The 26,510-nt window shown below is 33.6% G+C and overlaps 1 protein-coding gene and 1 long non-coding RNA gene across 10 annotated transcripts; one reads left to right on the forward strand and one right to left on the reverse strand.

The window, feature by feature from the left end:
• Window positions 1-517: 517 nt before the first annotated feature.
• LOC143433513 (dystrobrevin beta) lies at window positions 518-26,509 on the forward strand. 9 transcript variants are annotated; one of them, XM_076910852.1, is made up of 18 exons: window positions 518-721; window positions 12,251-12,415; window positions 13,993-14,209; window positions 14,337-14,419; window positions 14,508-14,659; window positions 14,779-14,887; window positions 15,613-15,779; window positions 16,252-16,379; window positions 16,473-16,571; window positions 16,683-16,764; window positions 17,373-17,411; window positions 17,510-17,628; window positions 18,288-18,453; window positions 18,715-19,010; window positions 21,353-21,498; window positions 23,076-23,135; window positions 23,696-23,958; window positions 26,242-26,509. In XM_076910852.1, exons 2-17 carry the CDS (start codon window positions 12,256-12,258, stop codon window positions 23,956-23,958), a joined length of 2,286 nt encoding a protein of 761 aa, XP_076766967.1. In that variant the 5' UTR covers window positions 518-721; window positions 12,251-12,255; the 3' UTR covers window positions 26,242-26,509. The 9 variants fall into 9 exon arrangements, with proteins under 9 accessions (XP_076766967.1, XP_076766969.1, XP_076766971.1 ...); XM_076910854.1 differs by having other exon boundaries at window positions 26,453-26,509; XM_076910856.1 differs by lacking the exon at window positions 26,242-26,509 and having other exon boundaries at window positions 17,510-17,622; window positions 23,696-24,439.
• Window positions 1,469-3,890, reverse strand: LOC143433469 (uncharacterized). Its single transcript, XR_013103125.1, has 6 exons — window positions 3,863-3,890; window positions 3,772-3,780; window positions 3,446-3,697; window positions 2,048-2,303; window positions 1,796-1,951; window positions 1,469-1,672 (listed from the first exon to the last, which is right to left on the reverse strand). It is a non-coding gene; the product is annotated as an uncharacterized LOC143433469 (long non-coding RNA).
• Window position 26,510: the final 1 nt, after the last annotated feature.

Raw genomic sequence — 26,510 nt, forward strand, 5'->3', positions numbered from 1 at the left:
CGTTAATCAATTATTTATGCAATCTACTATTTAGTACCGTCAGTACATTATATTTCAATAAAATATTCGTAAATATCGTTCTAAATAAATATTTTTAAGTAATAGAATGGTGAATACCTATTATTCTTAAACGAATAACGAAGTAATTTTTATAATCTGCACCAGAAAATATATGCAAATATTTCTTGTCAGGCTACATGCGTCTATCGCGCGCGCAATGGTCCGATTCCTTGTTCTCCCGTCCAAAGAGGCGATGGCGCCACCAACAGTTAGTGTCAGTTGAAATCAGTGATGGCCGCGAGGCTCGCGATGCACATTACGTCGAGATTGCGTTGAGTTTGTTTATTGCGAGATTCTCGTGCCAGAAAATATTTTGTTGTTTCCGTTCGAGGCCGGCCGAACGTTGCTACGTACTCGTATAAAAATTACGTTCGGATGAATCGTATTTGCCGTAACGGATCATAGAAACGACGCGGTTACTGCTCTTGACAGTTCTGTCTCGTGTTCAGAGCAGCGATAGCCACTCTTGTGCCACGAAAAGTGTCCTTACATCGCAACTCGGTCTTTCCCGGAGCGTTGGCTGTCCTAATGACGCCGTGTGTGTGATAAAACAATACGAAGACAACTTTCGTCGACAGGGGGGCAGTGATCCCACACCCGTCGGCACTTTTTTTTCTTCTTCTCACCCTTACTGGAGACACGCGCATCGAAAGCGTCCAAGGTATGTACACCGGCAGGCCAGGTTAGGTACATCGTCGTGTCTCGTGACGCCGTTCCAAACGATTTCGATCGACTACGCGTGCTTTCGTACATATTTTTTGGACTCTCATGCATGTATTACATGCATTGTATGTGTAATATATCGATAGAGAGATTTGTAATAATAAAAATATTCATCTGTTTCTGCTGACTAAGATTTATCGTTTTGTTGACTTGTCACTTCGATCGGAATTAATTTTGAAATCTGTACAAAGATCACATCGAAGATTAGTTAAGCGTTACGTGGAAATTTTATAATTGAAGTTGACAGATCGTTAATATCGATACGATTTCATGGATGTTAACAGTTTCGATTTTGCTGCACCTGCAAGAAGAAAGTCTCCTTATTTATTTACCGTTATGGCTTATTATAACGGCAACGATAAGCTCCGACAAATAAGATTAACTTCATATGCGTCTAATGTAATATAACGGACACTGTCCCGGTGGGTATATATATGTCCTATCTGGCAAAGGAAGTGTTTGTTCCCCCCGTTAACCGGTGTTCCACTGACACACGTTGCTTCCTCCACTCGGCACCGGTCCAAAACATTATTCTCAATTGATTCACGGATGTCGTGTACCATTAGTAAAAGTTGTCCGAGTTTCATTGCATACGTAGAACGATATGCCGCTACATAATCGTTAACGTCGATCTACAGTTTAGTCATTAGTGTATCATTTGAAATCGAATGATGTTTTGTAATGATTGACGTTTACCCCTAACGTTGATACACGATCAAAGACTCATGCTTCAACTTGCTCGATAATATGTTACAGATTCGAGAGATACCTCACTGACGATTATTTTTATCATGATAGAATTGCGATTGAGAGGATTACAATTTTCTATTATCGCCACGTCCCGTACTCCAAATTACGTGACACAATGTCAGATAACGCGTTAGAGTTTCTGAAACTCTGCGCGGATAGAACGAGATTAAGATCAGTTTGAGGATTTGTATTTGAATTATAGGTAATCCAAAATTGACCGCGCCTTTTGGTTGCTCCGTTTCGCACGTTCCTCTGTACGCACCGAAACTGTCCCACATTCCCGGCCGTTCCTCTGTCTCCTCGGACGATCTTATACACCCCCCACCTGGCCCACTTATTGTATTGATTCAAACTTAGGCATCCACGCGTTCCTCATTCCTTTGCAACTTCCTGTTCGACGATCTTCTTCTGACACTTCCTGTTTAATCTTTCCGGCAATTTGTATGCCCTAAGACAATAAATTCTATCAAAGGAAATGTATGGGAGAAAATGGTAAAGCGTAGTAATTGGGTACTTTCAGGTACCTGAAAAATTCCTTCCGCTGGCGCGAGCATTGTTTCAGTTATTGTTCCTATGTTTCATTCAACTGTTTCATTTACTGTTTATTTGTATATTCTTAATGGCACGTTTAATGTTCGTGTTGTGCGTATCGTTCGAGATTTATAACTGATATTATTGATCTCTCATATTGTTATTGGTGGTGGTGTACATTCGGGGTCGAAGGCTTTTGTCATCAACAGCATCCGTCGGGACGCTTTCCCTTTATGCGACTAGCAATCAATACACTTTTTAGTTCGCAGCAAACAAAAAACGAAGCGGGTGAAAAATACATTCGATTTGATTGCCGTTTAATAATAAGTTATTGTCCTGATTGCGTTTTCTCTCTTCTCTATCGACTAATAATTTCATGAATTATTATTTATTTTGATGAGAGAAACATAGTACGATTTGATGTGTACAACCCTTTATAACGAATCATGATTATGCATTTTGACGATGTTGTGTACTGACATAGAACAATTGGATTAGTCAAATCATGCGAATCCATTAGCCTTGAGCATTTGAATTACAGTCGGTTGTATTCATTTAAAGCAGCTAAAGATTTAACTTGATTAATGCGTTTCTTGAATATAAAATATGAAACTGATTGTGAGAACAACGTTTTAACAACAATAATTAAAAATATTCCATTTTTTCTTTACAATTATATGAATAATATATCTCTCTCTCTTTCTCTTTTTTCTTTCTTTTCTCGTTTCTTTTTCACTTCAATAAAAATTGACAATTTAAATAACAATTTATAATTTGATGGTCTCCGCACAATTAACAACCACATCTTTTACTCGTTTTTATACAATACTGAAAACAACATTTCATACACAGTTTATTTTAATTATAAAGCACAAACGCATATCATATTTCTGTATAAACGAAAAACAGAGACTGGTAAAACATAACGGTAGTGGAAATGTGCAATGAGGAAGCAAATAGAATGAAAAAGGTATTCAAGTTTCAAAAGAGTGAAAAAACGTGAAAAATGTAACGAATGCTAAACAGCGTAAATGGGAAGAGCTAAAGAATGTAAAAAAATAGAAGAAAAAGATTTTAATATGTAGAAAACATGAAATGAAAGTCGAATAAAATGTAAGAAAATAAAAAAAAATAAAAATTGGAAAGGTATCACCAAGTAGAAAGCAAACTTGTACAATTCGGTAACCATTCGCAAACGATTCGAAACTAAAATTAAATCTTGAAATGGGTGCATTGAACCGTAAAATTGGCAAAAGTCTCGAAATCGCGCAGTGTATGGAAGTTCGTTGATTTTTCGTAATAAAATCGAGATAACATTTATTTTGTCCCCTCTGGCTCGGTAAATAAAATTCGCCAATGGCGCACGCGAATATGTACTTACAGGTCCTGCGGTGAGAGGCTATCGCAAAATATCGATTAGCTAGTACAGAAACCGACATAGTTTTTACTGCGTTTATTGTGGTAGCTTTTCTGTATACCAAGCATTTCACCTGGCTATTTACTTTCCTTCTCTCTGCGTGCACGCCAGTGATATTAACTTGATCAGTGAAAAAGCTTTGTTGGCGACACAGAGACCAGTGTCCAATATAAAGCTTTTGCGAAACGAGCCTCAGTGGGATTATATAAGTTATCTCTGCAAGGTATAGAGGTTCCGTTTCCTATTTATTGAACGGTTTCTCGCTTTGATGTACTCAGGACATTACTGACCATTAATCGCTATTGAACACGCCGATTGAATGGAATTTAATTACATAATGTCGATTCCCGAAATTGATTAAGCGCTATTGAAAGCACTTACGAAGGTTTTCGTCGGTGTTACCTCTCATTAGGTTTGCTGTTTGAATAATGAAACAGAATTTTGTGCTGCTGTTTCCCTAATTTAATTATTTAAACTGGACTCCACGTTTTAATACTTAAATTTCGAATATTTGTTTAATTAACGGGAATGCTAGCCTTTTTTCGAATATTGAGTTTAGTGTATAGGAATCTGCCATACACCTAGATATATTGTCCTCGATTAGTAGAGCAGTCGTTTGGCAAACAAAGGACTCGACCTCGAATCCTGGCCTAGAAATCTCATCTATAAATTTAGCAAATGTTTTCTCTACCTATAATAAAATATTTTTATTTTATTGACCACGTAAGGTACGAAATCATTAATTAATTGCGTCAATTTTAAATAGGATTAAGTGGAAAATCGTTATCAACAAATGCGTGTGACCCTCGATCAATAATCTCCAAAAACCAGCGTTCGCAGAAAATAAAATGCTTACCTTCGTTCAACTCGTAACCCGGGGTCAGAAAAATCGATACCCTTCAGGTTTTTAGAGCCGGTGAAGGTATTATTATCGCGTCGTAGCCAGTAACCTGATGCCATAGTCAATCGAGCAGAACGTAGAATCAATATATAACATACACATAAGAAAACGGTCGAAGAAAAAAAGAAAAAAACGAGAGGGAGAGAGAGAGAGAGAGAGAGTTTCAACGTGCGTATACCGGTTATTGGAGTATACGGGGTGGCCGAGGTCCGGAAAACAGTTACGAAGTTCATTGCGCCGCGTAATTAAAGCGCGAAGTGGCGAACAATGCGAGAGCCGTCGATCCCGGTTCGCCCTTCAAACAAAACCTCTTTATCTCGCACCATTTTACGTAACATCCTTCAATAATTGCGAACGAATCCCACTGTTAGGATGGCAGTCTTGGTAATTCTCAATAATCAGTAAAGTACTAATTTCAGGTAGAGAATTGTAATTGAGAGAAACGGTACTTTTGTGTTTAGAGTAATTAGTTTAGATGAATAGTCGTTTGCTCTCGTGGAACAATTGTTTGCCGTTGGTTTATATACATTTGCTACATTATTGACTAGACTTCGATTAGAGGATATAGCTATTTAAGCCAAACCTATTCAAGTGGTATGCCCATGCAATGCTGGTATAATGGCTACTCGTGATTACAGGTAGACGATGAAATACACAGAATTAATCTTAAAACGTTGGACCGAATTGATACGCTTATACCATGGAAACGTAATTTTGTGCAAAAGCAGACCCTTTCTAACTCGCATTTGTTTATTTTGCTGGAAGCGATGATTGTACAAAGAGGCAGCAAACAAAGGAGAAAGAGGAAGCTTTAAACAGTGCTTGAAAATTAATGGAAGAACGAATAAAAAGTTACATCGTTGCGTTGGTAATGTCTCATCAATACCAAAGCTTATCTACTTGGCTCTTATTACTGTTTACGTGGTCAACCATTGTAATATGTCAACATTATCTTGTTTGATTATAACCTTCTGCATAGTCGTGACAAATATTCGTTCACAGTTATGCGAGACAGGCAATAAAATGTATTGTAATAGAATTTAATCCCCATTTCTACTCGCAGTTTTATTTAAGACATTGAGGATATTACTAAATATAAGTAATATTTTGACATTTTCAATCTGACACAAAATAAAAACAGTGTATAGGTAAAGTTAACATACATTGAAGCAGACATTGAAAATATCATTTTATATTTAAAACAAATTTTGAGTTAAGGCGAATGCAGACACAAAATAACAGATACAATGGAATGGATTTTATATATAGCTAGTTAATACTCTTGAATAAGGAAAAGTAATGAAAGTGAACCGTATTTAAGTGCATGTTGATGCTTTGGGATAGTTGAAGAAAATACTGAATCTTCGGGGCATTGTATTCTTGGCTCATTCATTTCAATTATTAGAGGTAAAAAGCCAATAAGATGGAGTGCCTCCACTCGAGGTGATACTCACGTTTTCGAGGAATCGTCAAAGAGCTATTTTCGTGGTTTGCCGAGAAGAAACGCCGTTTCTTTTGTTCATTCTCTAAACCGCAGCTGTGTACTTAACTATGTGCGTATATTCCTGTGTGCAATGCACAGTATGAATCGTTATAGTAAACACAGAATTCCACTTCCCATCCAAAATTAATGTGCCATCTGCTTGGCTGAGATTTGAAACACTTGTGCAAATTTCCTCTCCTTTATTTTAGCCCGCTTTGAAGTAATATAAATAATATTCGTAACAAATTGTAAAAACAAAAATTCATTTTATTCTTACAACAAGCGATTACAGTTGTACGACATTTAATGTATTTTTAACTTTCAGAAGTAGTAATATGTGCAACACGTATCAGAATAAAGAATTTTAACGGGTGAAGATAAAAGCTCGACGATTAACTAAATATAATATTGTTCTGGTTATATTCAAGTGAATGCCCTAAATAACGTTTCATCGTCATGATGTATAACAAAATAAAAATTCCACTTCATAAGATCAACGATAAGTGATCGTAACGAAATAATATCTACTCGTTAATTAAAACTTAACAGCACTGGTATACTTTAGTTGCACGACAATTGCGTTACGCAATTATACAGTTAGTATGATCTACTTCATACGTACTTGGTTATTAACCTGTCGTTGAAGATCTTCGGTTCGTAACTCGCGATATGCAGCATCGAGTAAGTTGAACAGTATCACAGTGTAATAATACGCTGTGCTTCGTTCGATAAACCGGTTGCAATGAATTACTATTTTAATGTGTAGCAAGATTTATCGATTCAAAGAGCAACGCGATGTATTGTTTTCAGAAAAATGTAATTTTGAAATTTCTTTCATTTGTGAAAATTTAATTATTGCTGTTTCGCTTTACGTAAAAGTAATTTTTTGTTAACATCGTGCTATTAGAATATGCGGTACTCTTAATTCAATTCAAAGTTGAGAATGTATTTTCCATTTAGAATTTTGGCTAATATTTAAGTGTAAACGTTCCAGAGTAATATCTCCTTTGGGAGATCACAAACAAGTTGTGCAAATGAATAGTGTACGCCAGAATACAATATTAACTAGATCACATCTAGCCGTAACTGTATTACAATCAAAGCAGGCTGGAAGTTTGCATCGATTCAATTATCCTGCACTCCACTGTAATGGGCTGGTAGAAATTGTCATGTGATAGCCATAGTTCGTCAAAGTAATTTGTGGATCGTATGGTTAGTAGACTGTGAACGATCTACTACGAATAGATTACCTACAACTACATTTGAACTAAAACCTATATAGCAACATTTAATAACTTAACGTTGGATATATAGAATCATTTTATATCTATGGATTAAAGCCAAACGTCCATCTCGATGCGATCGCGTAAATGTGGTTTTTTTAAATATATCCATTGTACCGTTATCATAAGTGAATCATAAGAATTAACAATGGTTCGTGATACACGTAAAAGGATTGTAATTAATAGATAACCGTGACAATCGATTCTGATTAATATAAAACAGAAATGGCAGTATTCAATGGAAATTTTCAGTGAGGCCTTTAACGAATTTCTAAGTACTATCGCGTTCACCTTACGTCACATGTACGTAAGAACGGATTAAACGAATAAACAAAGTTATTGACATAAAGTGTTCTTCAGGTAGATTCCTTTGCATATATGTATCAGGCTTGCTACTTCATCGATCGTTACATAACAAGGGCACTCTACTATATTTACAAGAACCATCGTGTATATAGTTTTATAAGGATCCGTTTATCGCTAATTTAGAAGAGCGATTGTTTTTCTGCACCGGATCCGCTCTATCGTGAATTTTCCGACTGCATTTGCATCGTGACGACTGATGAACTTTACCGGTGATTCGCCTTTGGGCAGACGCGGGCACAATGCGGAGGAACGGAGCTTTGTAATGACAGAAAACGGGCCATCGCGATGGCACGATTTCATGAATTACACCGCACGGCAAACAAACGGCAATTGTTGCGATTTATTCTCCGCTCTTGGGCGCACGCTGCGTAACAAGAACGAAGATAAACATGATTTTATCGAGCTTGCATCGAATACTCCATTACTCGATCGATCCGGGTATCCCTCAGAACGTGAATTATTCGCTTTTAAACATAGAATTTTAAACATACACTCCAATTCGTAGAACATCTCTCGAGAGAGATATAAGTTGTGTTTGTTATTCATGTTTTCCAGTCGAATTTTACGTACTTTAAAATTTCAATAGAATTAATTTGAGGTTCTTATTTTAAAAAGCTCGTTTAATTTAGTTTGGTATTTAAGTAACCTTAGGTGCGTCAGTTCAACGAATTAAAGATTCTAGAGTTTATAATTCAATTCCGTAGGAAATTCCAGACTGCTGGGAACAGCAATCTAATCGCTTCTGGAACGTGTAATTTTGCTATAAGTGTAATTTACAAACAGTCCGCCTTATGGATCAGTGCGACCTAAGTTGGAGAAACAAGCAACTCATAATTATTTCTTACTGAACCAAAGTAGCTAAATTACCAGTTTCTACTTTCTCTGTACTACCTGTACGTACTACATAAGTGAACGTAAATAATGAAATAAAATTGAAAAAATTCTACGCATATATGCAGTACAATACTTTCGATATCCATTTTTGATCAACGATGTTGATCATTTTTTAAAACCAAATTTTGTTGTTTTATATAATATAAAATATTGGGTGTCAATTATATTTTCACTAACAAATTGTGCTTTTAATGTTCTGTTAGTTTAAAACGTGGAAAGCTGTAAAGAGGAATTGTAAAAGCCCGAGTAAAAACTCGACAAAATTTTTCTCATACAAGCTGAGAATAGTTAACTCGAACTTTTCGTCCATAAAAATAAAAGTCAAACAGAACTCCGACTGGTATACTTCGTTATACCGAAGAAAAAGTCTTAAAAAGATCCATATCTTAATATTGCAATCAAATGGAAAGTTAGTCCATCATTGTAATATTTTTAAGTGAAAAATAAAGCAGGACGATAAATGATTCTTTCCAGATAATCGAACCCAAAGTGAACGGATTTCGATGCAAATCGATGCTTCAGCAAAATATAGCAGACGAATTGAAAGATGCCGTTGGTTTGTATTCTGCTGGAGTCGCGAATTTGCCGAGGGAGTAATCCGTGAAAATGCGCGGCGGCAGAAGCAGACAGGAACATTAGTCTCTCGGAGCAAAGCGAGACTTTGCCGTTCTTTCGTCCGATTTCCCTTTCTCCCAGCACTTTTCATTCTAAATACACCTCTGTGTGTGTCTCCGTTCCATTTTGTTCAACAACAGCCGACGAACTGTTCCTTTTATCGATTTCCCGTTTCATCGCGCTAAGGGATCGCGTTGTCGGGGTTAATGCGGTGAAAATCGTTGATAATCGCGAGCCATAGAAATCGACGATCCAAAAGAGAGAAGTAAGAAAGGTCAAACAACTGCGAAGAATTCGTTTCTGTGTTACACGTTCCCGTTGCGGGTGATTTCACGCGGTTCCGAGCGATCGAAACTCCATCGTGCAGAATATTTGATGAACCGAATTGAAAGCGATCCCTATGGGCTATTGGTACTTCGTTTTCCCGCACTTCAATCACGATCGTTACTCTTGATTATGATTTGCCAGCAAGAAATTAATTGCTTTGATTCATCCACCGTTTCCGATTTATTCTGGTATGGCTCGGTCTTTCTCAAACGATTCGTTCTATGAATAATGAACCAGTCGTCGAGTGGTTTTCATGTTCCATTAAGTTAACGATTGGCGAGCTTTCGTTGTTTCGTCGGGTATATTGCCGATAAAAGTAATTATTGTCCTCCTCTCGGGACTCTCGTTTCATTGATTTCTTTGTTGCCTGCACGAACCTGATAGGCTATGGTCGATTGTTGACGATCCGAATGAACACTCCGATGTTCGAAATTGAAGTATCGGATCGGAGCAGCTAGAATTGTGAACAATTGTAGGATTTTTCGTTACGACGATACACTGCCGCCGTTCTTGCACGGACACTGCAATTTATTTTTTCGCCTTATCCCGAAAATAAAACTGTATTTCCACGAAGAATTGCCAATTGTAAAATATATTAATTTATAGGAATAAATTAGTTTAACTTTACTCGAATAAGATTCATTTCAAGCTTGTATCAATGAATACGATAATGGAGAATTTAATAATTATAAACGAACAGAATACCTGTCGTTTTAATTGTTTAAAACAATTATACCTTTATATTTCGTTCTTTTGATACCATTGGTACAAATTCTTAAAAGAACGAAAGCATTCGGAACAAAAAGACACCGTTCTATATAAGAAGCAAAAAAAAAAAAAAAATGTATTCTTCCACAAGAATAGAAGTTATCTTTCTACAGTGGTTGTCCCGACATCAAAAGAAACAGAGATATTACTTTACCGTTAAACCGAGTATGAATATATAAATGATTTCTGTTGATTAAAAATCGCGGAAGTTATTACTGTTGGGTTAAAGGTGCAGTTCATGACTCGTCTTAGTTTCGTTCAGATTCTCTATCTTAATAGCGTCGAATTAATCGCGCGACGCTTCGTTCATCAGAATGGACCGAAACTAATCAACAACAGAATGAAACGCGCCATGGCAAATGGTGCTCGCGCGTTCTGCGGATGCCTCGGACCCTCTCGGGACCCATCAGAATGTTCACCGTAGGCGCAATAACGGGCGAAGAAATCTAGCTTTTATTGATTACTCTGACATTTAGGTAACTGACTAAAATGCCGCAATGGCTTTCACGTAGGCAGTTAATTGACTGCGAATAAACTCTGACGTGTGCATTGCGCCGTTGATTTAGAATAGTTCTTAGGACGCTTTTTTCGAGTCTGTAATTAACCTTCCGCGTGCACAGGTCACTTTGACCCAGAATTTCTTTCCAGCCGAAATAACTTCTTTGAACTAAGGCCAACTTCAAGAAACGTTTTCGCCTATTAAATTACTTTTAGCCTCCAAAGTAACGACGCTAAGCTAGGACATAACTTTTTAACTTTAATAAATGTCGCCATCTTTACGCTGAAGGGTGCACAGTTCTTGAAATGTACTAATTCGAAAATTGTCCAAGGGTAACTCAACGCAGAGTACATTGTAATTTCATTGCTACCTAATTGGCGGTAAAGTTTATTAATTACAATTATTATATATTAACATGACCAATCAGTAAATTGCGCGGATTAAAGTGTACTACATTAATTAAGTGACATTTCGTTAATTAAAATTTAGGTTAACAAAATTGGAGAAGAAAGATCGTTTTTGTAATGAAAACTTCTAACTTAATACTAGTTGAATTGTTTTCTATCTATTAAGTACTTTTTATAGTAAAAATAATCATATCTGTTAATAAGCTGTGAATCTCACTGACAATGAATCCTCGAGATATAATTCAGGTGTAGTATCAGAAAGTGTAGCAGGTGTAGTATCTTTCAGTATTATAGAATGATTATTTTTATATTACACCGTAAAGCGCAAAAAAGCAAATTTATTTTTATAATAATTTAACAGCAATTGTTGATTTAAAGTTAAAAAATTCTGAATACGAACATTTATTTGAATATTTCTCGTTTATTTGATTGACATATTTTTCACAGAACGGCCACGAATTTTTCGTCATAAAATATTTATGCGCAATTCCCGCGTGAATTCCGGAAGGAACTTTGTCCAATTTGCATAACATAAATGTATACGATTCATGAAGACACGGAAATTCATTTCTCTCGGAACATACATGTTTTTATTTAAAACCGCGCCCTCATTACTTTTCCCGCTTCCAACAGCCCGTGTTTTCTTGGGCAGTAATTGCTCCTTATTTTTTGGAGCCTCGTTAAACGATGCTAAACTAAAATATTCTCTATAATTCCGCTAGCCGTAGTTCACGAAATATTCCTCTTTAAACGAAACAAAGGTATGCTTTCTATAAAATACCCATTATTATATACGTTATGCGAATTTGTTCCTTTGCGTTGTTGATTATTACCAACTTTCTAATTTTTTCTGATATAATTAACGAACGTTCTTCTCTCCACTTCGGACATTTATACTCTAGAAATTTCACGAAAGCAGCTGAAAATTCCTGCTACAGGAAGTTCAGCGAGCAGGTTTTTTTAAATAACGAGTCAAGCTGGCAAGCATTGATGACTAATCGTCGAATGACCTTCGTTTCACGTGGAACTCGCTTCTTTTATACGCGAGCAATGCGCGCGAGCTATGCTCAGTGATTGCGAGGAACTTATGAGAAAAGATTCTAATGCGAGTCACGTCTAGCCTTGTGCAAGTCAGTAATTCAATTAAAAAGTGCGTCCGCAGTTTAATTCCGCATTTATCGTTATACGAACGGCGTTGAACAGAATTGTTTCGTTATGTGTTATAGATAAAATGGCGGAGGATGGTGCAGGAGGGTCGGGAAACAGCAGCACCGGGGAGGCAAGTCGATTGCAGCTGCTGCAAGAAATGCGACAACAGAATTTCGATAGCATTCGATTTGCGTCTTATCGTACCGCGTGCAAGTTGCGATTCATTCAAAAGAAAGTTCACCGTGAGTATGAAATATAATAAGAAACGAGGGTGCCTGCCTTCCTGTAATCTTAATATACGAGGATAGACTAACAAATGTGCGCCATAAGAGTGCTGTTTCACAGTTCATTCTGGGTGTGGTTTTTATTTATGCTGCTTGATCTCATGCAGCCTTTGCAGAAGCATAAAACTCTGTACGTCAGAGTACAAGTGATCGCATATTACAGAACACAACTTTATACACCCAATAATCGTTGGTCTTTTATATCATAAACTTTTTAATTTATCCTCGTATGGTATTGAAGCTATCCACTCTCTAGTTGTAATAAATTCCAACAAAAGGCTTGTAAATAATGTTCAGAATTAAGAAAAACGTATGCATAATATACGTATGTAATGGGCTAATAAAAATTACCACCTTGAAAAGCTTCAGAACAGAAAAAATATTTGGAATAAGAATTATTAGATACAAGAAGTGCTATTGCAAAGTTCAGCTACTTGTTTCATAGCAGATCGTAATTAAGTTGCAAACTTTTTATCTACAATAGTTACAAAGATACATATCTTAAGTGATCATTTTTATTAGTTCATATGCGTTATTATTCATGCATTATGATGTATATTCATGTGTTAGGATTCAAAGTCATTAGATGGATACTTAATTTCGCATCAGGATGCCTTTAGCTTCGTGCATCATTTGACGCAAAGAAGTTCCCAACGCTAGAGCCACCAGGATCTTAAAGAAATCTCAGGATTTTGTAGATCCTGCAATCCCGAGTACTCTCTGCATTCTTAGAAGATTGGGAATCTAAACGCCTTTGGGATTTCAAAAACTTTGCGCTCTTGGAGAGTCTAAAGCTAAGGGATTCCTCCTGATAGCAGATAGTATATATAATCAATAGTTCCTTTGCGTTAAATGGTTCACGTATTCAAGGACTTGATGTAAATTGATGTTCAGGGTCAAGCGTATATTGCATCCTCGAGGATCCTCATATCATAAATATCCTTAGAACCTTGATATCGTGTGCTCTTAACAGTTATTGTCTAATGGAATTCCAGCTTCCTGATAATTTTACGGAGACTGGGAGTCTGGAAAGTCCTGCATCCTGTGTTCACTACTGTATTCAAAATGTAAAACAATGTGTATTTTGTTACATACTTCTAAAGTAGTCTATACTTATATTTCAAATTCAAAGTGATATTTTTTTTTAACTTTCACAATGTATTTTTAGGTAATGTGCGCTATATTTGCAACATGGTTTGTATCTACTATGTATAACTATTCATTCTTTTATTCATTCTAATCTTCGATTTTTTTGTATATAGCCTAAGAACGGTTTGTATGAAGATACAGAAAGACACATTATATTCAGTCTAAATTACTTGTTCTATTGCAAATGTTCGCAAGCTACATATCTACATTGTTCTGTATATTTTTGATATATTTAAACGATTTCTATTTGTTTTTAGTAGATGTATATCGTTCCGTTTTATGCGTGGTACATAATACAATATTTATATTCTATATCTAACAAGTAAGAATAAGCCGTTCGAAATGCTTTAGTTTTCTATAAGGAAGGTATTTTCTGTTACGTACAGTACATAATGTGGACATATGGAACGTAATCGAAGCATTCCGAGAAAATGGTTTAAACACATTGGAACCGTCGAGTACGCTGGGAGTTTCGAGACTGGAAACTTTACTGTCTTCCTTATTTCATGCTCTTAATAAACGAGTGCCTGTCTCGCAACAAGCTAAAGTCGATGCTACAACCGCTTTGTTGATGAATTGGTTACTCGCTGCCTACACTACGGGGTATATTAGTAACTAATAAATAAATATAACAGTTATCAGAGTTTAATAAATGAACTTAGTGATCATAGTTATATTTATCATTTAATTATTTTTCATTCAAACAAATAAGAAAACCTGTTCTTGCTAGGGAAAACAATAAAATATCAGTGTTCTCAGTGAAAGTAGCTTTGGCTACGTTGTGTGCTGGAAAACTCATGGACAAATTCCGATGTGAGTTATTCTGCATTCTTGTATTTAATGAACCACTTACGATTAGAAATTGTCTCATTAATCTAATTTTATTATTCTTATCGGATAGATATATATTCGCAAATATCGGATAGTAATGGTCATATGATACACTGGAGATTCTCCGAGTATTTGAAGGAAGTTCTAGCGTTAACGGCTGCGGTCTATGAGTCGCCGTCTTTTGGGTACTCCGAGGGTCTCGCCAACTCGATATTCCCCCAAGTAAGTTGGTACAAATGAACTTCTGCTCATAAGTACTTGCGCTTCGTAACTGGCAAACTTGTTCGAACATAATACGAGTCGGAAATGAGTATCGTTGGTTGTTTCACGACGTGTTTCAGAACTCGAAAGTCACGGTTAACGATTTTTTGGATACGCTTATGTCTGATCCAGGACCACATTGTTTAATCTGGCTTCCATTATACCACAGAATGGCTGCTGTGGAAACAGGTAATTTCTCAAATAGTGATATTTTTTTTTTTTTAAACTTCATAATTTACAGCTTAACAAACAAGCAAATAGGATTTTTAAACTCAGTTGAAGCGAATAGGATTTTTCTAAATCTCTGACAATTTTAAAGTACAATATGTTTAAGTCGTTTTAGAAAAAATCTTTTTTCTACAGTTATTTCTTAATAAACAACAAATTATTTAAATTTTTACTTTGTAACTGTACCTATAATATATTCATAGTATAATGTAGAATATGGCTTTAAAATGACCAACTTAAGTTTTCTGAGAATAACGAAGATCGTCTAGAATCAGGTTTATGCATCTGACGATGATCTGTGTCTTTTAAGTAATCCTAGACGAATTATCATATTTCATCTTCCTCTGGGAAATATTTCAGCAGTGAATACAAAATTAAGACTGAAGAGATATAACATTCCTCATCCAGAATTACTTGAAAAGTTTACTAAAAGCAGTATTAGAATTTGTTATACTAATACTAAAAAAAGGTGTAAAGCTTTTGTGCTTCAAATGAGAGTAGCAAACAGTGTGAGCTAACAAATATATAATGAATATAATTTAATCTTCGAGTATCAATCTACAGGAATGATTTTCAGGGTATAGTACTGCAATAAGAATAGTCTAGAGCATTTGAATCGTTTAAAACGGTCTATTAGTTAAGTTGTTAATTACGATTCAGTTATTCGTTCATATGTGATCTTTTAGTGGCCCATCCTGTTATGTGTGATGCGTGTCATAAAGAGAACTTCACCGGCTTCCGATACAGATGTCAGAAGTGCCACTCGTACCAGCTCTGTCAAGACTGTTTTTGGCGAGGCAAAGTTTCTGGGACACATAACAACGATCACGAAACGAGGGAGTACAGTAGTTTTGTACGTATTGCAGTAAAACTTCTAGAGCCATATTTTATTTAAAATTCTCTTCCTTACATCTTATAGTATATGACTTCGTTCATTTCCCTCCTTCAAAGTATATTAATTGTAGTTGACATTATTAATTGTTATCTTGAGACATAACAGCAATAATAGTATCATATGCATAAGTCAACTCATAGACTTACTTTTCATACGGTCTTTCCTTATACATTAGTATTTCGTTCTTCATTCTGCATATTCTGCATTTTTCATTTTTTTTTCATTTTATTATAGACGCCAGCATAGTATACGTTACAGTATCTAAATCTGACTGTAGTCTTTACTTTTTCCCTTTGCCCTTTTGCGCCAGGTATCCCTGGATATTTGTTCCATGCTCCATTTCTTGCAGAGTTTTAAACTTTTTCCATGCACATATAAATAAAGTAGTACGTGATATTTTCTGTGACCCCGAATTCTCTTTGTTCCGTAGAAATCGCCAAGCAAACAAATTGGACACTCCTTGCGGAAAAGCTTCAGATGCGTACCTGAGAAGGGGAAAAATAGTTTACCGAGATTTCCAGAACAGCCGGAGAAGACGTTAGATTTATCACACATAGTGTGAGTGCCATAAATATGATACTCGATTCGCGTGTAACTCGACGACGTACGAACGCGATTCTTCAATCGAAAATAAAATTCCGTGCATTGCAGCCCGCCATCACCTTTACCATCTCACAACGGTTTTCCAGATCCAGGTTTTATGGGTCCATTCGATTCAGGATCTATGGACAGCCGTTCCACCTTAAGGAGGTGAGCCTGTTACAAGTCGAAATTGCACAGCTTTATACTAAACGTGCACGTGTCAAGTCACGATTTTATTTATTTTTTTTTTATTTGTTTTGTTATTCATACATTGTACAGTATGGATAGTTCAAGACTGGATGATGAACATAAATTAATAGCACGATACGCACAAAGGTTGGCTCAGGAAGCTAGGACTATGGTAAGATATCTTGTTTACTTTAAAATACTAATTTTATTTTTCAAATAACTGTATGAATACGTGCCTAACACGTTATGTTAATACTGCAACGATGATACGGAGTATTTCAATTAACTTCGTCATTTAAAATATTTCTGCTATAACTAACGCTTCATAAAAATATTTCCTACAAAATTTGTATATGTTTTATTGTTATCAGTATTCAATAATAACAATTTTGTTCTGTCGAAGAAGATTAACTAGATACAATCATTAATTTGTTCTTTTTTGAATTGTATAACTTTTGTAGATATTATTTGTATGAAATTTTTTTTACAACAGAAATATTCAAGATGCAAAGGTGATAAACCCTGCATGTAATTTCATATTTTTTATATGAAAAAACATAAATTTATTAATAAATTTAATTTATACGAGGTCATTTTATCATAAACTCTGTCATAAATATTGTAATTTATCACATGTTATTTAAGGAAATGCGATGTAGTTAAATAATATATGGCATGAAACTTCACGCGGTTGTCACTAAATTAAGAGCAACAAACTTAATTAAACATCCCGCTGAACCGTAACTTTGTGCGACTAATTTCAATTTCATAACTGCATAGCCTCGTGCCGCATCGAGAATGTCACAAGCTGAACAAGCAGTAAGTATACGAAATTTTTTAAAAATCCTTGGTATAATGTTCAAATGAAATTTAGTTTGTCTTGATAATAACACTGAAACACGATTATTGTGTTACAGGGTAGGGCACCGTCTGACGCCAATTTGGCATCGTTAGATGCCTCGAGAGCACAACGCGAACTTATATCGCAATTAGAGGCAAAGAACAAGGAAATAATGCGCGAGATTGCAAGGTTAAGGTATACCTGTGTCGTTTATTTCCTTTATATCAGGCCTAAACCTCGAGATCATCCTGTCGAACCATCCTAGGATCATGCATGTTAAAGAAAACATTCTGTTTCGCTTTTGTCATTTTGGTTGCATAGAATGCGTATGTTAGAGCTGAGAGCATCACAACAACGAAAATACTAACATGAATACAATTTTCTTTCCTTTTATACAATTATATTTCATTTCACTTTATTTTCGTTACCTTATAAATAATTTAGAATCAAAAAGCACCGGGTCTACTTAACATTAATACTAACATCGGTAATATATTAGCAACCGAGATTTTTTTCGTCTATTAAGAATTTCATATCATTTTAAACATTTCTTTTTTGGCCTAATTTCAGTTTTTATTAATTTTTAATATGTACATATTTATTGTTTTTCATAATTAAAGTAAATGCACTTTATAAATAAATGATACAATATAAAATAAATTATGAAATCATTTTAGTTCAATTTCAATTTCAATTTAATTTCTAAAGTTAATAGACTCACTAGATTCACATACAGACACCACATTAATAATATATTCTCGCTTCAGCTTGTAGTCAGTGAAGTGGAATATCATAGGATATTCCAGCATCAGTTCTCATAATGCTTATCATATTAACGTTGAATCCAACTACAGGAGACAACAAGAGATAGAAGCAGCTGGGTTGGAAAATCCTGCGTTAATGTCGGAACTGAGAGCCTTGAGGCAAAGAAAAGATGAACTAGAAAGCCATTTAGCAACGTTACAAGATTCTAGAAGACAATTAATGGTACAACTGGAAGGTTTAATGAAAATGTTAAAGGTATTAATTTTCCAATCTAATAAGTGTTTTTTTGAACAATTTTAACCCTTTAACTGTAAAAGGCATACGTGCATGTATATATGCTTCTAAAAAGTTGCTATTTAAATTTCTGAAATTTTTGCTACAGTATTGCAGCAAACGAACACATGATACATGATTATTATCATACATATATACCGAGAATGTTTCGTTAGAGCAAATTGTAGTCAAAGGGTTAATTTTCTAATTATCACATAATACTCGACACTGACTTTTTTATAGAATCACCAAGCATCACCAAGATCGACACCAAACAGTTCACCAAGGAGTACAAAATCGCCACCCTTACCACCAGGTGCCGTTCCAAGCAGCAGATCGGCTCCACCAACTCCAGGTGGTCCACTTTCTACAACGCCTCAACCGCAACAGCAACAATCGCAAAGTCAACAACAAATGTCTCAAAGCTATCAAAGTTCCGTTCCAACAACATCAGTGGCGAGTGTAACCAATAGTACCATGCTAGGAACGATACAAAATCCTATTCCAGATAATTTATCATGCGTTGGAGGCGACGTAAGGTAGGCGGGTATATGAAAAATCTATGTTAAAAATAAAAACAATAAAACGCTATAAAATAATTAGAGAGAAAAGAAAATTAAAATCTTTGTATAAAATATCGTTTCATCGCTTCGTTGCTTGTTCTGTTAAATGGGAATTATCCTAATTAATGCATTACGGCCCCTGCATATTTTATTTACCTGGTGTACTTGGATAAATACCATTGAAAGTCCACTTACATATATTATTGTGTTCCATAAAATTCACAGTAAAGTACTTATACAACCTGTCTCGATGATACTCTTACGCCATATGATATTAATATAAACGCACAACGACAGCCGTCTAGTAAGAAAGTCGCTTTTCACTGAATCGTAGCGCCTTTATGATAGTCCAACAAGGTACAAAGATCATTAAGGTACTCTGTACTCTTGTCTGGCTCTATCTATACCGTATACAAAATCTGATATTTAGAAAACTCCTATTTTTCCGCGGGATATAAATACAATTTTCTATTTCATTCTCCAATTTTTAAATAATGGAGTCATTTATATATATTATAAAAAAGTTCCTAAAATTCATTTATATTTAGATGTCTAGAGATGGTAAAATTAAGGATCATAAAAAGCAATTATATTGCAGAAACTTAAATAAAACACAAAAAAAGCAATAGACCGTAATGTGTTAATCGAATGTAACTAAAAACAGTTCCTGAATTTAAAATAGAAATGATATTTTGAAGAATATTCAAAAATATATCGATAAATATTGAATGCGTACAATATTTGTAAAAGCATGGGAAAACACTTTATGTGTACCTTGTTTTTATTAATATTTTTTAGTATTTCTTGTCGATATATTTGCGAATGTTCGGTATAAGAATCATTTGTACAAAGATTTGTATTATAGTGTAAAAATATAAAAAAATTACCTTTATATAAAGTTACAGTTTTCCATATTATCAATATTTTTTACAGTGCATTTTATGCCATATTTGAAATAGTCATTGTAACGTAATTTTTAATTAATTATGTCACTAAAAAATTCACTTTGTAAGGAATTACATTCAAGTTATATGAAGAAATCAAACGCAGAGTCATATTCTATAACTAATATTTATGAATTAAAATAATAATAATGTGCTGTGTATATGTATATATATATATACATTATATATACATATACACATTATTTTTATTTGTTTTTTATATAAATTTATTTAAAAAATTGATTTCTTCTAAATATACAGTGCTAGTTGTAATGGAATTATAGCTATTTACACTCTATAACAAAAGCCAGCACAATAATCATCCCGTAATTGTTGCATGTGAATATAACGAGATTGCATTTTTAAACAGCTAGTAACAAGAATCAGTTTGATACTAGTTGCGTAACAGATGATTTTTATATTTACAACACTATTACGCCGATCATATAAATTTTGATCGCAAGTTTTTTATTAAAAAATTATATTTTAAATCGTTGCTTTTTACTAGCTTGTGATGCTTTTAGGTTTTATGTTATGGATTATACTTTAATTTTCCATTGCATTTTTTATGAGCATGTATAGTATATAGAACGAAACAACTGATATCAATGTACTTTAAAAAGCATGTTCGAAGACGTTTTATTGTACATTATAAAAACGTTGTTATACTTTCTTTTATATAAAAATGTACAACTATTGCGTATATTATTTTATTTTAATAAATTGGAATAGAGTGTTTTAAGTATTAATTATTTATTATTTTTAGTCGTATACGTACTCGTTTATTTACGTTTTAAAACATTACGAAGTATATTAATTTAATACACGGTATACAATAAGCTTGACTACTGATATCTATTTTTTTATATAAACATCAATAATGCAAACTACGTATGTATTAAAGTACGGTTTTAATAATATTAAAAATATTATTTACTTTATAATTTTTCAAAAATTGAAGTAATATAACGCAAGTACTACAAAAAAATTTAGTCACACGTATTTATAAATCATATAAATAAAATTTAAAAAAATAGATCCTAATAATTGAAACTCTTTCTATTAAAACGTAAAATTAATTATGTACAGCGAATAAAACTAGATTAATACATTTCAAGAAAAAATTTCTATTTTATGAAATTCTCGCAACCGCTTTTTTTTAAATATTGCATGTTTATGCTACCGTATATTGTTAACTTTTAAGTTTGCAAATATTCTCACGTTTAATGTCTTAATTTTCACGTAAACCATACACGAAAACGTTGAACGCAACCAGTAAATGCTTGCACAGTGCTCGGTGGCATGTTACAACTTTGATTTAGTTTTTATTTGAGAGTCGCTTTATGCCAAGAAAATAGAGATTTTCGATATCAGGTCTGCGTTCAGGACAAACAGCTTGCCAGGAAGTGGTTCCAGCAGCGCAAATAATAGCTTGGGCCGATCCTTACGGAATGACTTGTTGGTAGCTGCTGACAGTGTTACTAATGCCATGTCAACACTTGTGAGGGAATTGAACTCGGGTATGTTATATTACAAATTCTCATTATACTTTGCATCAGAAATGAATGCAAAATACTTTGGTAGTTCAAAATGGCACAAGAATTTGTATTTATCAATCATCTTTAAAGACTTGCTCAGATTAGTCAAATTATATAAATTTAAGTGGTCTAAAACCACAAACCCTTAAATGAAGTAGGAATCTTTAACTTTCAACTTGTCTTGACAAAAGTATAATTTAACTAATCTGAATGAGATTCAATACTATATAGAGGCCTTCGATAATTGTATATTTGGATTAAGTATAAGACATAGAAATCATTAGCCCTTGAAATTAAAAAATTATAACCAACTTGGAGAGGTAACGATTAATGTCTTCTAAGTTTAGTATTAATGTAACATTTTATAAATTCATTAATGGAAAGATATATTTGTAAGTAGCTTAAAAATGAGTGAAATATTAAAGAATTATTACCGATGTATTTTGAGTAACGAATATACATTGCAGACAAAATTAAAGCAATATGAGTAAATTGTTTCAAGTAAATGTTTTTCATACTATTTCTCATAATGTTCATTTTAGTGTAAACAGGCATGTTTGGCAGTACATTCATTTCTTCTATCACATCATTAGATTTTATAGCATGTAATAATGCATTACCCTATCCATTTTTAGTGAAAAATTATGTAAACTTATTATGGGACTGTACGTACGTAAGTCCCAGAGTACAAGGTAGTAAATTTTAATATTTTACATTAACAAAACTTCAAATACAATTTTTGCAAATATTTTTTTAAACAAAAAAGTAAAAATTAATAATTGCCTGTTCATGTTTAATTTTTATAAATGCAAACAGCAATGAATAATTTTTTAAAATTACTATCAAGCATTTGTGGGGAATCTGTAATAAAATTAAATGTATCAACAATTATTTCCTCAGTTTATGTCATAAATTTGAGATGTACTTTACAACATTTTCATCTGCTATGCAAATTTATAAAGCCTATATATTGTAGTTTGTATATTATCTAATGATAACAAAATATTTACAAATGTATATACATATTTAGTTTGTGCCTCTTTTTACACAATTTGCCTGTTGTAATTCTTATTTTCTCTCATACATATTTATATAGTATAGACTTAGCAAAATTTAGTCTAGAGATAGCACAGACGACACTACACGTGAAACAGCAAAAGTTTTTGATGATAATTTACAATTCTATATCAAAAATTTAAAAATAATAAAAAATAAGAAATTATAGTTAAATGAGAGTTTAATTTTTAATTTTCAGTAAATAAAAACGACTCTTTTTTCTATATTTACTAAAACAAAAAAAAATAAAAATAATTTGCTAAATTACTATTAAATTTATTATTGAAGTATAAAAATAAGAACTGTAATAGTGTGATTAATAAATTATCATTATTCAAACATACTTTACTCGAATTGGAAAACATAAATTGCTATAAAATATTGCGTTTCTATATTCGAATTTCACCAAAAAAACCAGATATTCCCATATACAAATGACACTTTAGACGTGTTGTGGAATGTGTGTGATGCACCCCCTGTGAATGTATCCTGGTGCCTTGCAGACTCAGACCAGGAGGATCATTCTCACAACTCTGGCCGAATTAACATCAGAAAGCCGTTAGGTAAGAGTTTGTTTGTCTTTGAACATTTTTGTACTTTTTATACAACTTCACAAGCATTTGCAAAACATTACGTCACCCATGCTTATTTTGCATAAATATGTAGCCACCAAACCAAATAGATATTTTGGCAGACGTATTATTATTTTCAAAACTAAATCATTATTACTAAATTTAGAATTTATACATTTTATATTAAAAGTTGGTTCCTGTCATTTTCCTTATAAGTAGTTGATCGATGGTTGCTCAATTTTTACTCAATTATACATTTGCAACGTATGTTCACGTTTACTGACTCTGTAGACAAACTTATACTTTCATTTCGATAATTGTAAATAATAGCATCGGTATTACAAACCTAGATAAATTATTTAAATATCTCGATACTACATGTGTAGATGTATTTAACACTTAATATTCATTTTATTAAAATTATTGTCTTCTTTTGCGCAATATGCAAGGAATAAGATAGTAAAATTAATTTAAGTATAATGTTATTTATACGTTTAGTTTGTGACTTATGATTTGTTGATGTAATTTGTAAATCATTCCTTTATCTTCAGATTTCGAGGCTGGAGAGGATGGCGATGATAGTAGCGGTGGTGGGAACTCTTGGCGGGAAGAACTTCAGCGCCGTTATCAACAGGAGAATGATTTTTTGGCCGAGCTCCGTGCGCGAAATGTTAACATTTCGCAAACACCATCCGCTACTCCATCCAGTGAACAAGAACAAGAAAGAGGCGAAAGAGAAGAAGCGGACGGTGAAAAGGAAGACGAGAACGAAACCAACTGGACGGAACCGGCGAAGAAATGGGTCAACCGATAAGTTCGTTTACAGGCGACATTTACATGTATTCCAACGGCTTAGATACTGCTACAAAATGAAAACGCAAATAAGTTAACTGTAGTTCCACTGGTTACATATGATGGGCATATTATTTGGGTGTTAGTGTGAAATATAACCAACTATGACATTAGATTTTGGACAGTATTAAAAGAGTCTTACACACTTTCGAAGCAGTAACTTTAATCAAAAGAATTTACCAGTCAAGGAGACGAAAATTCACAAGACTCATCTCCATATAAATTTTAACAGAAACGTGAAACCAGTAATATACACACATAGAAGAGAAATATGTACCACCTTGTTTAGTATTCATTATTTAATCTTTTAAGGCATTTTATGTGATATACAAAAGTTTCATTCTTTTTTTCTATTGTTATTAAAATATTGTTTTTGTTAGCTTGATATATAGGCAGTACTTTGGATATTTATATGTTTTTAGAGATATATACATAGAAGTTTGCTTCTCTCTTTTTTTTTTTTTTAAGGGACAGACATACAGTGCTGGACAAAAGTATTGGCACAGCATGATTGTTATGATAAAAATGCTTATAACTATGAAACAAATTGTTAAAAAGGAAAAATTTGTTTACACGTTTATTTATTTATTATTCTAGATTATTATTTAACAGAAACAGTAATATAAATAAAGTGATATGCGAAATAATAACAAAAACATATTTATTGAGCGTTTTAAGCATGGACAAAAGTATTGGCACAAATGATTGAAAGTACTTAGAAATTAAAAATTAATATTTGGTTGGCCCTCCATTCCTCATGATAACTTCCTTCAATCGTTTTGGCATTGAAGTTACCAATTTTTTTGTAAAATCCGGCTCTATATTGTTCCATTCTTGTAAAATAATAGCTTTTAATTGGTTTTTGTTTGTTATATTATATTTTCTAATTTTTTTTTCTAATTCATTCCAAACATGTTCGATGGGATTCATGTCTGGACTCTGGGGTGGGGTATTTAATGTATGTGCGGTATTGTAAACGATCCATTGTCGTACAATATAGGCAGTATGTTTTGGATCATGGTCTTGTTGAAAATAAAAATCACGCGGGAGATTTAATTTATTAGCACTTTTAAATAAATTTTCCTTTAATATATTTAAATATACATATTTGTCCATAATCTCATCTATGAATACTAATTCGCCAACCCCAGACGCTGCAATGGAACCCCATACCATGACTCCACCTCCTCCATGTTTCACAGTGGCTTGTAAATGTTGTGGATCCATTTCCGTATTTGGCTTTCTCCAAACTAATACTCTGCCATCTGATTTAAATATATTAAATTTAGTTTCATCTGAAAATAATACGTTATTCCAGAATGTGGGATCCTTTTTTATAAATTCTTTTGCAAATTCTTTTCTCATCTTCCGATTCTTCTTGGATATGTATGGTTTCCTTCTTGCGACACACGCAGAATATCCCGCATCTTTTAACACTCTCCGTATAGTTTTCGAACTTACTTCTTTTTTATTTTCTTCATTTAACTTTGCTCTAAGTTGTGATGAGTTTAATTTACAATTTATTTTCACTTCCTTTACAATTTTCCGTTTTTCTCTAACTGTTAACTTTGAGGGACGTCCACTTCGATTCCTACTTTTGAAATCTGATTGATTCTCAAATCGTTTTACGACACTTCTAATAGTGAATCGACTTCTATTAACACTTTTTGCTATTTCACTATAAGATTTTCGCATTTTGTGCAAATTTAATATTATTTTTCTCTCTTCACTTGTAGTTTCTTTCCCTCTTCTTGACATTGTTGCTTGTTATATTTCCTATGTTGCTAATCGACTGAACTTAAGGATGACTGTTAGAAAAAATGACTATCAGGGAATCCCCTACCTATACCATCAAGTGACAATCGGATTTTTTTCGGAGAGATACAACTACACTAAATTTTGTATAATGTGCCAATACTTTTGTCCATGCTTAAAACGCTCAATAAATATGTTTTTGTTATTATTTCGCATATCACTTTATTTATATTACTGTTTCTGTTAAATAATAATCTAGAATAATAAATAAATAAACGTGTAAACAAATTTTTCCTTTTTAACAATTTGTTTCATAGTTATAAGCATTTTTATCATAACAATCATGCTGTGCCAATACTTTTGTCCAGCACTGTATGTATGAAAGCTGTGAACTTTTGCAATTTTTATACATGTACTGTTCCTTTTTTTTATAACTATTATTAAATGCATTATATGTAATGCTACAAATAATTGAAACCACAAAATATAGTTTGCAGTGTTTATAGGCCTAAATATGTAATATTTGATCTAAAGAAATCAGATTAACCACAAGGAGCAAACTTTTCTCATTCATACACTAATTAATCCTACATACAAGAGAGGTATTACACTTACTACAACATTGTCATAAAAGTCCAGAAAGGACATTCACTTATAATTAGGCGCTCAGTATGAAATAATATTTAGTCTATTATGTGTAGATGCTAGGACAAGAGAAACTTTTGCACAAGTCTCTTTGACCAACTTTGTACAAGGAGG

The sequence above is a fragment of the Xylocopa sonorina genome, chromosome 3, assembly GCF_050948175.1.
Source record: "Xylocopa sonorina isolate GNS202 chromosome 3, iyXylSono1_principal, whole genome shotgun sequence".
Taxonomy (NCBI): domain Eukaryota; kingdom Metazoa; phylum Arthropoda; class Insecta; order Hymenoptera; family Apidae; genus Xylocopa; species Xylocopa sonorina.